The 13,630-nt window shown below is 38.4% G+C and overlaps 1 protein-coding gene across 1 annotated transcript in view; it reads left to right on the top strand.

The window, feature by feature from the left end:
- LOC126600412 (G-type lectin S-receptor-like serine/threonine-protein kinase At2g19130) overlaps positions 1-4,514 on the top strand; it is a 38,495-nt gene extending 33,981 nt beyond the window's left edge. The window contains exon 2 of the mRNA XM_050266988.1: positions 4,422-4,514. Within this exon, the coding sequence (XP_050122945.1) occupies positions 4,422-4,448 (27 nt within the window). The 3' untranslated portion in view covers positions 4,449-4,514. The remainder of the gene's footprint in view (positions 1-4,421) is intronic.
- The last annotated feature ends 9,116 nt before the right edge of the window (positions 4,515-13,630 follow it).

Raw genomic sequence — 13,630 nt, 5'->3', positions numbered from 1 at the left:
GAGTTGCCTCCAGGGCAGAAGGAGAAATCAAAGACTTCAAAGGAGAACCTTGACTAGGCAAATGGGTAGATACCTCGACCTGGAGAAAGATAGAAGAAGAGAAAAGTTTAGGCATTAGCTCCAGAAACTATAAAATTGCCCAAGGATCGAGAAAGAAGGGAATGCACCTCTAAAGGATTAACTCGGGAAGGAGAGAGGCTTGTTTCTCGGGCAAGCGGCGAAGAGACCTCGGGCGGACGGAGCTTTTCCTCTCTTGCAGCCTGCTTCAAGTAAATCATGCTCAAGTTTTTGTGGAAGCAGGAAAGATTATATAGACATAAACATAAACAATACCTCAAGTTCTTTGAGGGTAATATTTTACAATTCTTCAGCCTTTGTGTGCATTTCATCTCCTAATGGTTACTCCTTAGAAGCAATGGTTGGTTTCTTAGATGTTTGAGGTCTTGTTTTCAAGGAAAGCAAGGGTAATTAGATAAAGAGAAATGGTGGCGATCTGATAAAGAAGAACAAAACTCACTTGAAGACTTTTGCTTCTTTCTGCCCGCCTCAGAAACTGGAGCAAATGAGGTTGAAGACTTGTGAGTTTGGACGGTTCTTATTCTCTTACTCTTTCTAGTAGGAATTGGTCGTTTAGTCTTGGGTGGGGATGCAGGATCAGAATCTGAGGTCTCAATCACAACTGCTTTCCTTCGCTTAAACACTTAGGTGATGACTTCAGGCGCTTCGTCTTCAACCCCTGAATCTTCAGAAACATCCCCACCTTCTCCAACTTCTCGTCTTTTAGCCTCTGCCGCAGCTCCATGAAGAACTGCTGCGTCAGCTGAGTCATCCTCGGACTCAATAGGTACCGATTCAACATTCACTTGGGCTGCAGGATTAAGTAAGGTAAAATTTAAAGAGCTTTAGAAGAAGGGATACATAATCAAGATAAGAAGAAGAAATACCTATCAGAAGTAATCGATTCTTCTCCTGGATCATCTCCTTCCAATTTTCAAGTTCGCCCGAACTAGGGTATGATTTGAGAGAAAGTTGATTGAAAAGACGATAATGAGTCTCTCTCAAGTCTTCTCCATATTTCTTGGCCCATTTGTCTTCCCATCAAGAAGAGAAGAGTGAAGTGCATTCAAAATTAAGAATGATGGACTTTCGAGCAACCTAACTCATGACTTCAAGACTACGTCGGGCAGCTCGAAAAGTCACCTCGGAAGGAGATGACAATCGAAAGGAAGTGCCACAATGGACAGAGTCGAAGAAAGGGATGGGAATGGCTTGCCTAAAACCTAACTACCTGCTGCAAAAGTTAGGGTGATACACCTCCAACCCTCGATCATATCGATTGCCCCGAACTCCCCAGGCTATGTTTCTCGGTTGAATGCAACTGATAAATTTTTCCCTGCAAAAGGGGGTGGCATCTTCCCCAGGAGCATCTTGAAAGGCCTGATCAGAGAACCAAGGATATCTCCTCAAGACTGACGCACCCCATTCCAGGTCTGATCGAGTCCTACAAACCTTGAAGAAGTAAAAGCAGGAGAAGGTGGAGTGATTGATAGGAGCAGCTTCAGCTAGGATTCGGGCAGAGGCCATACCTTATGGGAACTCTAAGTTCGTAGCCCGAAACTCTGGAAAGTACCATTGAAGCCATGTTTGTATCATCCATATGGGTCCATTCAGGTTAGTCTCAAATGGCTCACCTTGAGTCATTTCGAAAAGAATATGGTAAAGATGAGAAAGAATGAATGGACCTGTTGCTACATCATCAAAGTTATGTAGACCTTCCACCAAGGGGATCCATTCAACCTTCACTCCTTTAGACTTATTGGGGAAGACATGTTTGTTAAGCCAGTATAGGAGGAAATACATGTGTTCTTGATCTTTATCAACATGCGAAGACCCTGCTCCAAATTTTTCCTTTGCAAAAAGGATGAAGCCCTTGAAAGAGGTCCCGTAACTCTTGAAGGTTGCAGAATTATATTCCAAGGAAAGAAGAGAGGCAGATGACCCTGAGCTTTCAGCAATTGAGGAGAGAGCCCAGTCTTGAGTAACATCTACTATTCTGCCCGATGGCCTTAGCCTGAAGACCTGGGCCATATCAAGAATAGTCAGAGACATAGGACCCATACGGAAGTCAAAAGTGTTTGTGCCCGAATTCCAGAAAAGAAGAGAAGAAGCAAGTAGTTCGAGCTTGGGAATAATGGTAGTTTTTGAGAGCATTATCAATTCATAAATACCATTATTCATCCATTTCTTCTTAAAAGTTGGCTCTAGTTCATTGATCCACTGAGCCCAAGCCGGATCATTCATTAAAGGAAAGCCTCGACGATATAACGACCACTTGGATGAAGAAATGCCCGACTTAGCCAAAATGGGATTTGGGGAAAACCAATTATCCCTGGGCATATTGTTCTCTATCACGGAAGAGACATTAGAAATCCATGCGGGACCCAATGATTGTACCCCATGCACTTCAAAGAAAAGCTCAGAATGCAAACCTGCCCGAGGGCGATGCAATCCGTTGAGTAAACGGCACAAAGTGGCGATTCCTTCACCAGATTCATAGGATAGTTGGATTTGGCTGGATCCTGAAGCCATTTAATGAAGTTTGGAAGGAGAATGGCAAAGTACAGAGGATTCGTGGGTTAGTGAAGTGATCGTAGGAAGGTGATGATTATCTTTAGAAGATGTGCAAATCCCGAAAGAAAGACGTGGGTTTTAATGGGGAGCTATTCAATCAATATTGGCGCCTGGAATTCTAGTCTGAATATCAATTGAAGGGGGTACTGTTTGGATTAAAACTTAAACTTTGGGCTCAAAAGAGAGTTGGCCCAAAAGGAGAAGAGAAGCCGAAGCCCAGCCGAAGCCCAGAAGGCAGAAAAGGTCTTTCCCGACTAGGTGCAGATCATTTGCACCACTTGCTCACCTGCCTGGGGACTAAGTGGTATAAACCAGCCAGCTAATCAGCCCAAAAGTACTTTACGATGGCAGTACAAGTAAATAGTTGATGAGTCATCACCCTTCAAGCTGCATTCGGGCAAGATTGTTGCTACAGGAGGCCAAACTGAAGTGTCTATAAAAGAAGAAAGAGAAATCAGAGATAGACACTCAATCAAACAAACAAATACAAGCACAAACTCTGCTCAAAGCCAGATTTGCCTTCAAACGAAGCTGTAGTCAGCCCAAGCCTTCATCCCTTTTGGGATAAACCCTCACCAAAAGCCTTTGTAATAGCTCTGCTACCTTGTCCTAAGCTTGTTGTAGTATCGATTTCTTTTTGTAAACTCATCTCCTTACCCCCCTTTCTAAAAGCTCTCAAACCCCTTGATAAACCACAAAGATAGGAAGTTGCAAGACGATCAGCCTTGCCCGACCCTCTTTGTTTTTGTCTTTTCATTCATTAGCCTAGCAATATGTTGTATACTTCAAGTTGTATTCAAGTTATTTCTAGTAAGATGACTATTAAAAGACTCTCTCAGCTCTTGAATCCGATTTGAATATGTCTTCATAGTTCAAACCAGATCTAAGTTCTAAACTCTCGGGCATGTAAGATTGATCATTTAAAAGTCCTTGGCCTCAAGGTATAAAAAAGAACCTTATGTGGACTTAACCCATCCACGACAAGCTTTGATAACAAGAAGTCTGAAGTTACTTGGGGCGCAAGTAATCGATCTATTTCTTAGTTTTATTTCTATTATATTATGATTATAGTAGAACGTTTGAGTATAGAAAGGATTCTGATGGAAAGACTCAAGGCCTATATTTAAGGCCCCACAAAGGAACTTATTTGGGTTCATTCTACTCTGCGGGCTCGGATAATCAGAAATATAATGGTTATAACACTTCTGCAAACAATAAAACAGACATCATATATTCGAGTACTGGGTTAGTTCTTGATCAGAAGCCTCAAGGCCTACACCTAAGGCCCCATAAAGGCACCTGTCATAACTAACATGGCCTCTCGAGTATATGTGCAACTAAACCTCAACATCCATTTTACATCTGCCATGCTAAAGATGGCAGTGGCATGCCTGATCACTTAAAAGTTAATCTTGATTGTGAGCCTCAAGGCCTACACCTAAGGCCCCACAAAGGCACCTTTCAAAGTTAACTCTGTCCTTCTCTTTCAGCTTTGCCCGACAAGCCCGCCAGTGAAGCAGAAGCCCGACAGAAAGCATCAACTGGCGCCAACCTCTCGGGGAGCTGTGTGCTCGTCGGCTAGGAGATATCCCTGACAGAAATTCTAGCCACGAACAAATACAGTCCGAAATTGGCAGACCTTGGTCTTGCAAAACTCTTGGGAAGACACCACAGCCGTGTTTTGACAACCATGAGAGGAACTGTGGGTTATCTCGCACTAGAATGGTTTTTCGGGTGAAGTCATCACGCCAAAAGCCGATGTGTTTAGCTATGGCATGTTGCTGATTGAGGTCATATCAGGGAGGAGAAACACATAAGGGTTAGATGACGGGGTAGAAAACTTCCGTCCTATCCAGCTTGCGAATGCAGTTAATAAAGGGGAAGATGTTATCATCTTATTGGATTGCAGGTTGGAAGGCAAAGCTGACAGAGATGAACTAAGTAGAGCGTGCAAAGTGGCTTGTTGGTGTATTCAAGAAGATGAGAAGGATAGGCCAACAATGAGGCAGGTGATTCAAATTCTTGACAGAGTTTCAGACATCGGTGTTCCGCCAGTCCCGCAGTTCCTCTAGCGCCTTATCGGAGGTCCATCAGAAGGCATTAACCACCAGGAGACTACATCCGGTTCGGGTTCATGGTCATGCTCCGATGTCCAAAGTGCATTTCAAGCCGAAGTCAGCAACTGTGCAACTAAAAGTCATGCGGATGAGATGACGAAGGTGAGGGTTCTTGTATTATGACGGTATGTTTAACCTAGTGTTGAAGGTAGTAAGTTTTTGAATATTTCCAGTTCAAGAAATGTTGGTAATGTAATGAGATATTATTAAATAAGGGAAACGATTTTCGCGTTCTCCACCCACCCACCCCTTTTTGTTTCTTTTTCTTCCGAGTCATTTCTTTGTTTTGGGCCCCTAATTTTGCTTGTATTTGTTCAATTTAACCGCTAAAAGAGAAGTTGTAGCACAAAGAGAAACATGGAGCGCAAAAATCATTTTCCTTTGTTGAGAAAGAAATTTCTTGATTAAAGATGGGTTATTGGAGTTACAAATCCTAGACTAACATGAAATCAGAAATCATGTCTTTATCAACTTTGGCTTTATCAACTTTGTCAAAAGGTGTTTGTCTTTATCAACTTTGTCAAAAAGTGCCATGTCTTTGGCTGCTCACTTTTTGTCAACTTTGGCTGCTCACGTCTAATCCCGGGGATTAACGTGTATATAACTTCTTAGCATTGTGTTTGATGTAATCCCTTAAAAATCATTTTCCTTAAAAAATGAGCTGGACATCTTCTAGTGTATGCATGGGGAGCTTTGTGTGGCTCACTTATTTATACTTCAAGCCATCATTTACAATTCATTTTTACAAAAAATTAAACAAATATGAAACTATTAAGATATCCAATTATAGTGAAGAAAATTGACAAATTCGATACTTCAAATGTCCCTTACAATCCAATGGTAATATTGTGTCCAATTTTAGTGATTTTTTTAAGGATGATATTTGAGGAAAATTCTAAAAGTCATCATTACAATACAATGTTGAGTCAATACTCATTTTACTCACCAAACTATGTGGCTCAATAAATATGAAACGCGTACTTTTAAACACTCATTATTCTTGTAGCCAAACACCCTTAATCTTGTAACCAAGCACCAATGTTCTCTCTCAACTCACCACCAACTGAAGAAAATTAAAACCAACAAAGAATTCATCAGACTAGTCCATCTGCGTCATAAATTTGATCCTCACCATAGTTTATATCTTATACAAACACACAATTTAATTCCTATGCAAAACATAATAGGAAGTAACATCAATTGAGAGGAGAAGAATGATTAAAACTATAAAAAAATCCCAAATTATTGACAGTGGACAAGTTGAGTAGCGGAATGAAGAGGTTCTCGGTGGTGATTTGTCTCATTATTTGCTATAGGTTATCTAAATGGTCTTCAGCCATCAAATTCAAATTTATTACTTTTCTCTTACAAGTAAAGAATACAATTATCAAGTGGATTTAAGCACGCATAATTAAATCATACATCTAATTGTATATAATTTATACACCACTTAGTACTACGATCAGATGGTATAACAATTGCCCCTAAGCACATAAAAGGTCTAATTAGATGCCACTAACAATTTCCCATGCAAGCTAGTAAAGATGGAATGCCACTAACAATTGCCCCTAAGCACATAAAAGGTTCAATTAATAAAACTCTATTATAACAATTGAATTTGGGAAAACGGACATCGAAAACGGATTCAGGACGTCGAATTACCCTAAGAAGGGTCCCGGATAAATTTCGTAAAAATCAATAGAATATTCCCTGACAGAATATTCCACATAAAGGGTTTGGGCCGACAAGGGTATAGGGTTTTGGTCTCAAAGGGCTTTGGGATTTAATAATTAAAAAGGGTATGGGTTGAAAAGGTTTAAAGGGTTTAGTGGCTAACGGGCTTAAGGCCCTAACAGAAATGGCCCAAGGTCTTTGGGTTTTAAAACTAAAAGGGTTTGAAAGGTATTGGGCTTGAAAGCCCGGGCCAATTGTTTTGGGTATGAAATAAAATGAATAGAAACAAAATAAAATAAAAGGGGTTGGGTTGGGTTGGGTTTAAGCACGGCCCAAAGGGTCTAGTTCGAATGGGTTTAGGCCCGAAGGCCTTCGTTTCTTGGTCTCGCCAGAAAAGAAGGCCGGAATTCGGCCGGAAACTTCCATAACTTTAAACGTTCATAACTTTGTCAATACTCAACGAAATTAAGTGATTTAAAAACAGAAATCATAGCCATAGAAGAGATGAAGAGAATGGAACCTTGCACGATGTCTAACTTGCCGTGTTTTGGCCGGAATACGCCTCGAAATCCTCGGAGGTCACTGGAAACTGAGTAAGATTCAAATGGATATAACTTCTTCAAAATTCAACGAAATTGGGTGAAACGAAAAGGAAAGTTGTAGTACTTAGCGAGACGAAGAAATTGATACCTTGCATGCTGGCCAACACCCTGTGGTTTGGCCGTAAATTGCCTTGAAAGTGACGGTTTCCTAGCCGGAAGTCTGGGGAAGTCTCCCCGACTTGTTTTCATGTCCAAACCTTCACCAAAATCACATTTTAGCAACAATGAATCCTTCTAGACTACTAGGGAGAAAGATAGAAGGGTGTTTTGACCTACCTTCGTTGAAAACGATGATAAAACGTTGGGGAATATTTGCATTGTGGTGAGAAGGAAAGAGAGTGGAATCGAAGGGTGGTGCCGTCGTGTTATTTTGCATGTGCATGGGTGTGCGTATGTGTGGTACTTGGGGAGGAGGAGAGAACACACAGAGAGACTTGGGGGAAAAAAAAGAAAAGGAAGAGAGTGAGAGAGGGAAAAAGTGAGAGTGAGACCGAGAGAGAGACCAAGAGAGAGAGAGAGAGAGAAAAAAAAACTTTTTAAAAAAAATATAAGAAAATGGAAAGGGAACCGGGGGACAAAACAAGGGGTGGGCCCTTGGACATACCATTTAAGACCCAAAACCAATTTTAAAAGCAAGACAAACTCAAACTTAGTGAAAATACAATTTAAATTAGGGGTGGGTATAACAATCTACCCCCTTAAAAGAATTTCGTCCACTAAATTGAAATACTGGAAAATAGTAAGAAGAATATATGTATAAAGAGAAATCAAGTCAGAGTGGGTGCATCAAAGAGAATACGCCACACCGTCGCTAGCGGGTTGCAAAATCCTCTATTATGCCTCTAAGCTCTTACTTTCTTCCCCATCAGTGTAAAAGTAGAAACATACTTTATAAAGATATAAAGTCAAAAACATAAAATAGCTTAAGGTTAATAGTAAGTACACAAAATACGATAACATCAAAATAGATATGTACTAACATATAGGCTGAAAACTTGTCCTGAACTTAAAACCGAAAATAGAAATACTTTCCCCCAAAACATTTGTAACGTCTAAAACAAATAACTAAAGTAAAGGAAGTTAAAGTACTTATACTGAAAACCAAAACTGAAAAATGAGAGAGGGTCTCGCCCAAGAATACGTACTTCATAAGCTCCGAGAATAGATGTGTCTTTGGATCGAGTCCCAAGAATAACAACTCTGTAACAACTACTGAAGACGGATCTTCCTGCCCACTTGCTTAACGAACACAACGAATAAGTTATTGATCGACCGCCCTCGATATCGACCACACAGTTGTTGTCTCGATAAGCAAGCAGTGATTTCCTGAGGGCGTACAATTTCTCATAACGTAGATTTGATCCTCCGAACACTAGTTCACCATACTCCTTTGCCAACTAGTATTGCCTATAGAAAACTCTCGTACCATGTTGCAAAAAGTGCCATACTCAAACTGAACAAAACAGAAATTGTTGTTGTAAAAACTCTATCCAGAACCAAACACTTTATTCTCCTTAGTTCTTCCAAAGATGACCAACTACTCCAAAATTTCACTAGTAAAGAGCCCATTGAAAAATGTACGTTGGGATTCAAGAGAAGTGGCTACCATGTTAATAGTAGACCCAAAAGCTCGAACCAAGCAAGCAGAAAACGAGAAGTCACCTTCCCCAACAAGTAGTATCTCTAGGGAGCTGTTGCAATGCTTAAACCACCTTTCCATTTTTGCTTAGTTGCAAATTTCTAGCCAAACAAGGTCAAAGTTAGTGGAAAGAAGAAGAACTCGCAAATGGTTAACCTAAAAAACACCAAAGAGAGCACACACCTTTCAAGAGAAGTGTAAAGATCTTCTGATTCTCGCCTCGACTGTGTTGTAATGCCATTCCAAAGTGCACGAAAAAGATTTGCTATAAGTGTTCCGACATCCACATACACACAACAAAAGAGTCCTAGAGTGAAGCAATGAAAAGATGCGTTGAGACAAAAACATCACGTTGGAAAAGAACTGATGTGATGCCTATGAATTATACTAAGATGGTGATACAATCCGCTAACCTTCTGTACTGAAACCTTCATCCAACTCTTACTAAAAGACTGCTCAAACCTCACGCCCACATGTTCGCAAACCGAATGATCCTGGTGCAAGGTAGTGGAAAGCTGCGTTGAGGCAAACGCATCACATTGAAAAGGTCTACTAGAGTACAATATGATGGTTATGAATTGTAGCAAGATAATGAGTGGTGACCATTCAATTCAGCGTGAAGATAGTGATGCAATCTGTTGATCACCTACACTACAATATTCACCAATCTCTTACCAAAAGATGACTTAAACCTCACTTCCAGTTGGAACTCTTTCTGGTAAGTCTGGTAGGCTTGTGAAAATGTTATGCTCCTAACATTCATGTCCAAATCGATAAGATCGTGAATTCCTCATTGATTAAGCGAGAAACCAAGTCGAGAAGGCTGAATGAACACTCAAGAATTTGAGGGTTAAAACAAGTCCTTCAAAACTGAAGTAAAAGATATTTGGTTTTGAACAAGAATTTTTTTTTTTTTAACCCTTAGTGAAATGTTCCGTCATGATCCGGTTTACATTGAGAAACAAACAAGTGAAGGAAAGTAAAGATGCAGAAATAGAAGTCAATATTTATGATTATTTGGCTAATCATCACAATAAGGTTGACGGGTTTCTTAGCCAAAAGGGAAACAGGTCTAAACTCAAAGAATAGTAAAAAAAACTGCTTATAAAATTTGACCAGGCCAAAGACATTTTGAAATTCACAACACTTTGTGAGATTTGTTTCAAAGTTCAAAAATTAAACATAGAACCTCTGAATTAACAGAATGACGAAGAAGAAAGATACAAAACAACATGCGTATGCATGCAATGACACAATTGACTACCTTAAAATGATGCCTTTGAGGAAACCAAAGTTCAATGAGTCCAGAGAAATTCATAGCAAGTTCAATTTTCATACCATGATGAATATGGTGGGAGTCTCAAGCCATTACACTAAAAATTACAAGGATGAACAGTTAATGGACAAGAGCACTAGTCAGTTGGGCTACAAGCAAGATGCTAAGTTCACCTCTACTAAAAAGTACGAGGACAAAGAGCTAGGGTTTACCGCTGAGTACCAGACCCAGATGAAACTCAAGGAGTCTGTTTATCCAAACGAGACTGGATTTTCATCATCCAAGTCCAACTCCGACAACAATAAGAATCACAACTCCCATTGGAAATTGGTGGAAATAACGTCTGCTATCAAGGAGTTTCCCAAGAAAAGTATAATCTCTAGACGAAGTCAACGCTCAAAGGATTTGGTGTGAAGCTGACGATCAAAGGTTCGTGAACTTGACTTCTTCGTTGGAATAAACAAGAAGGTTATCGATAGAACAATCATCGAAGATTCATTCTAAAGATTCACACGAATATCCTTTGTGGAAACGAGTCCGAGAACATTGATTTGCTCCCACCAACTACCACCTATTAACTGTCGTCACCACTAGCACTTACTCGCTTCTTTAGCACGCACTTCGAATGTTTCGAGCAATTTCCAAGAGATATGACTCTGCCCGCCATTCCTAGGGAACACATGTCATAGAGTGATATCATCGTTTCAGAACTCCAGTTGGTCTTAGCCAATTCGTACCGCCAAGATTTTTCTGTTTCCTAAGATTTTGATGTAAAGCCAACTCCGCCCGTAATTCCTAGGGAATGCATGTTGCAGAGTGGCATCGCCATTTCAGATCTACAACTGATCTTGACCAAACTTCCGCAAACTAAGATTTCTAAAACACGTTGCTTCCAAGTAACATCGACTCTGCCCGCCATTCCTAGGGAATGCACGTCGCAAAGTATCGATCCAATGTCGAAAGTCATCCAACAAATCAAACATGTCACTGATGAGGCACAATCCCAACACGAATTACAAAAATTACAAACGATAAATGTACCCTCCATATTTTACAAAAATTACAATCTTTGCCCCTAAATTATTTTCTTTGGTTTATTATATCACATTCAATACCATATCATTTTCAGTCATTTACAAAAAAAAAAAATAAAAAATAAAAAAAAATAAAAAAAAGAAGAGAAAACAGATCATGCATGACAACAACAAACCATATTGAGACTTGGTTATCGCATGCGTCACACACAAGTTGGAAAACCGAAAAACTTAGAAAGTCTTCGTCTTTAATTGAAAAACTGGAATTCTTTGCGTTAAAAAAAACAAAATAAAAGAAATATAATGCAGCTGGAAGAATGAGTCCTGGAATTCTTTGCGTTAAAAAAAAACAAAATAAAAGAAATATAATGCAGCTGGAAGAATGAGTCCTAAACTGGTAGTCTTCGTCTTCGTAGAAAGAGGTCACCATCCTTGCAAAGTCACACAGGCCAGTTAACTTGTATTGGCCCTGACGTACGTCCACTTTCCGTTTTTCTTTTTCCACAGACTTTGATGAGAGTTATGGTGATGCTCACGACTATATTTATTATTATTAGATAAGTTTAAATTTTGAAATTTGTATATTGTGGATTATACAATCTCAAAATTTAATTAAATTCAACTAACAATGATAAATAAAGTGGCAAAGAATTATCACCGCTTGAGGGTGGTAAGCAAAAATACACTCCAATAAAAAATAGTACTTAATATATACATATTAAAAATAAAGACAAAGTGATGCAAAATCTCGTAACGACTAATACTATTCCAAGTCATGCATGAAACATACACATTTGTTCTTTCATGCCACTTGGTTATAAGCAAACATCATGCATAAATTGTATTACTAATTTGTACTATTCAACTTGATTTAGACTTCCGTGAATAGACTTATAATTTCTGGTATCTAATAAATACCCAAATTGAAAATAATCATCGATCTACAAAATGTTCTCATGGAGGTACACACTTTTTGCCATAGATGCTAAAAGATACTACAATATTAAATTCATGTAGTCAAGATATTTATGAATTTAATCATTAAAATGTATAAACTCAACACATCCAGATTAGATCATTTTCCGAAGTGTTGGTCCACAATAAAAACTACTTACTTACCTTGAGTTCATCTATAAAACATGCAGAGGTGATTTACATTTCAACCACAGTTCAATGTATTGTGATTTTTTGTCTACAACTTTTGTATCTAATAAATATATATCTATTGTTGAATTTTTTTTTTTTTTAAAAACAAACGATATTATCTACACTAAGGGAAGGGGGTGGACTTAGCCTTACAATGTGCTAGCAATAATGTGGTTCAAATTCACCTTTGGCGAGAATTGGACCTCTCACTTATTAGTGAAAAAGAATACCACTAGACCGTACAAAAAATTCTCATGGATGTAGACATGTTTCTTCCACAGGTAGGAATATAGAGGCTATAAGATGCAAAGTTAAAGGTATAGAGAGTCACGACCTAGGCTGGTCTAAGCGAGCGCCTAGACTTTTCTTAACTTTCACACATCTATAGATTAATCAGGACGGTGGCAAGTCGCCTAGCACTAGACGGAGATTTTTAGAACAGTGGTTAGTATTCAGTAACAGTTTTAATATTCTTATTTCTCCAATTAGGTTAAAGTTGAGGGACAATTTCTCCGATTGGGTTAAAGTTGAGGTATCATTACTACAATTTTGTCTCATTTTGTTTTTCATATGTACCTCTTGATTCAGCCTCATGTGTGTGACACGTGACTCATTTTGACGGAGGTTCTAATGAAATTAACGAAAAATGACCATACTGCATGTTTTGAAGAGTTAAGAGACTAATGGTTATTGATTTTTAGTTAAAGATCCATTACTCCAATTAGATTAAAGTTGAGAGACCATTGCTATAATTTCCTAAAAATATAATGAGAGGGATTAAAAAGAATAGCCACAAGTCCAAAGGGATGTTTGGGGTTATAACTTATAGTGCTTCTGAAAAGCAACTTATTAAAAAATTTAGAACCCCAAATGTGTTTGGTAAACAAAAAAATAAAAAAATAAAAAAATAAAGTGGTTTTTAAAAAACTACTTTAATGTTAGTAGAGAAATAGAAGCAGGGGTCTACCAGGTTTATTAAAAAAATATTTTTTTTTCAAAGTATAGTAACCGATACTCATTTAATGAAATTCCAAATGATAAATGTACCCTCCATATTCTACAAAATTACAATTTTTGCCTCAAAATTATTCTCTTTTGATTATTATATGACATCCAATACCATATCATTTTTAGCATTTAACATATTCATAGCAATTTTATATAAAAGTTTACGAAACACTTAGACATTTTTTTTTTGTTAAAAGGGCTTTCACAAAAAAAAATACAAATACTTAATAATTTTTTTTAAAAGCACATCAATACCAAACTTAAAAAAAAAAAACAAAAAAAAAATGGATTGACAAACACACTCATGTTGCGACTTTGTTATTGCATGCGCCATGCACAAGTTGGAAAACTGAAAGACTTGGAAAGTCTATGTCTTAAATAGAAAAACTGGAATTCTTTGCGTTAAAAAATCAAAATAAAAGAAATAAAAATCATAATGCGGCTAAAAGTCTTCGTCTTCAACTCGAAGCCTTCGTAGAAAGAGGTTCCACTCACCATCCTTG

This window comes from Malus sylvestris, chromosome 14 (genome assembly GCF_916048215.2).
Source record: "Malus sylvestris chromosome 14, drMalSylv7.2, whole genome shotgun sequence".
Taxonomy (NCBI): Eukaryota; Viridiplantae; Streptophyta; class Magnoliopsida; order Rosales; family Rosaceae; genus Malus; species Malus sylvestris.
This window is presented reverse-complemented; position numbering and strand designations above follow the sequence as displayed.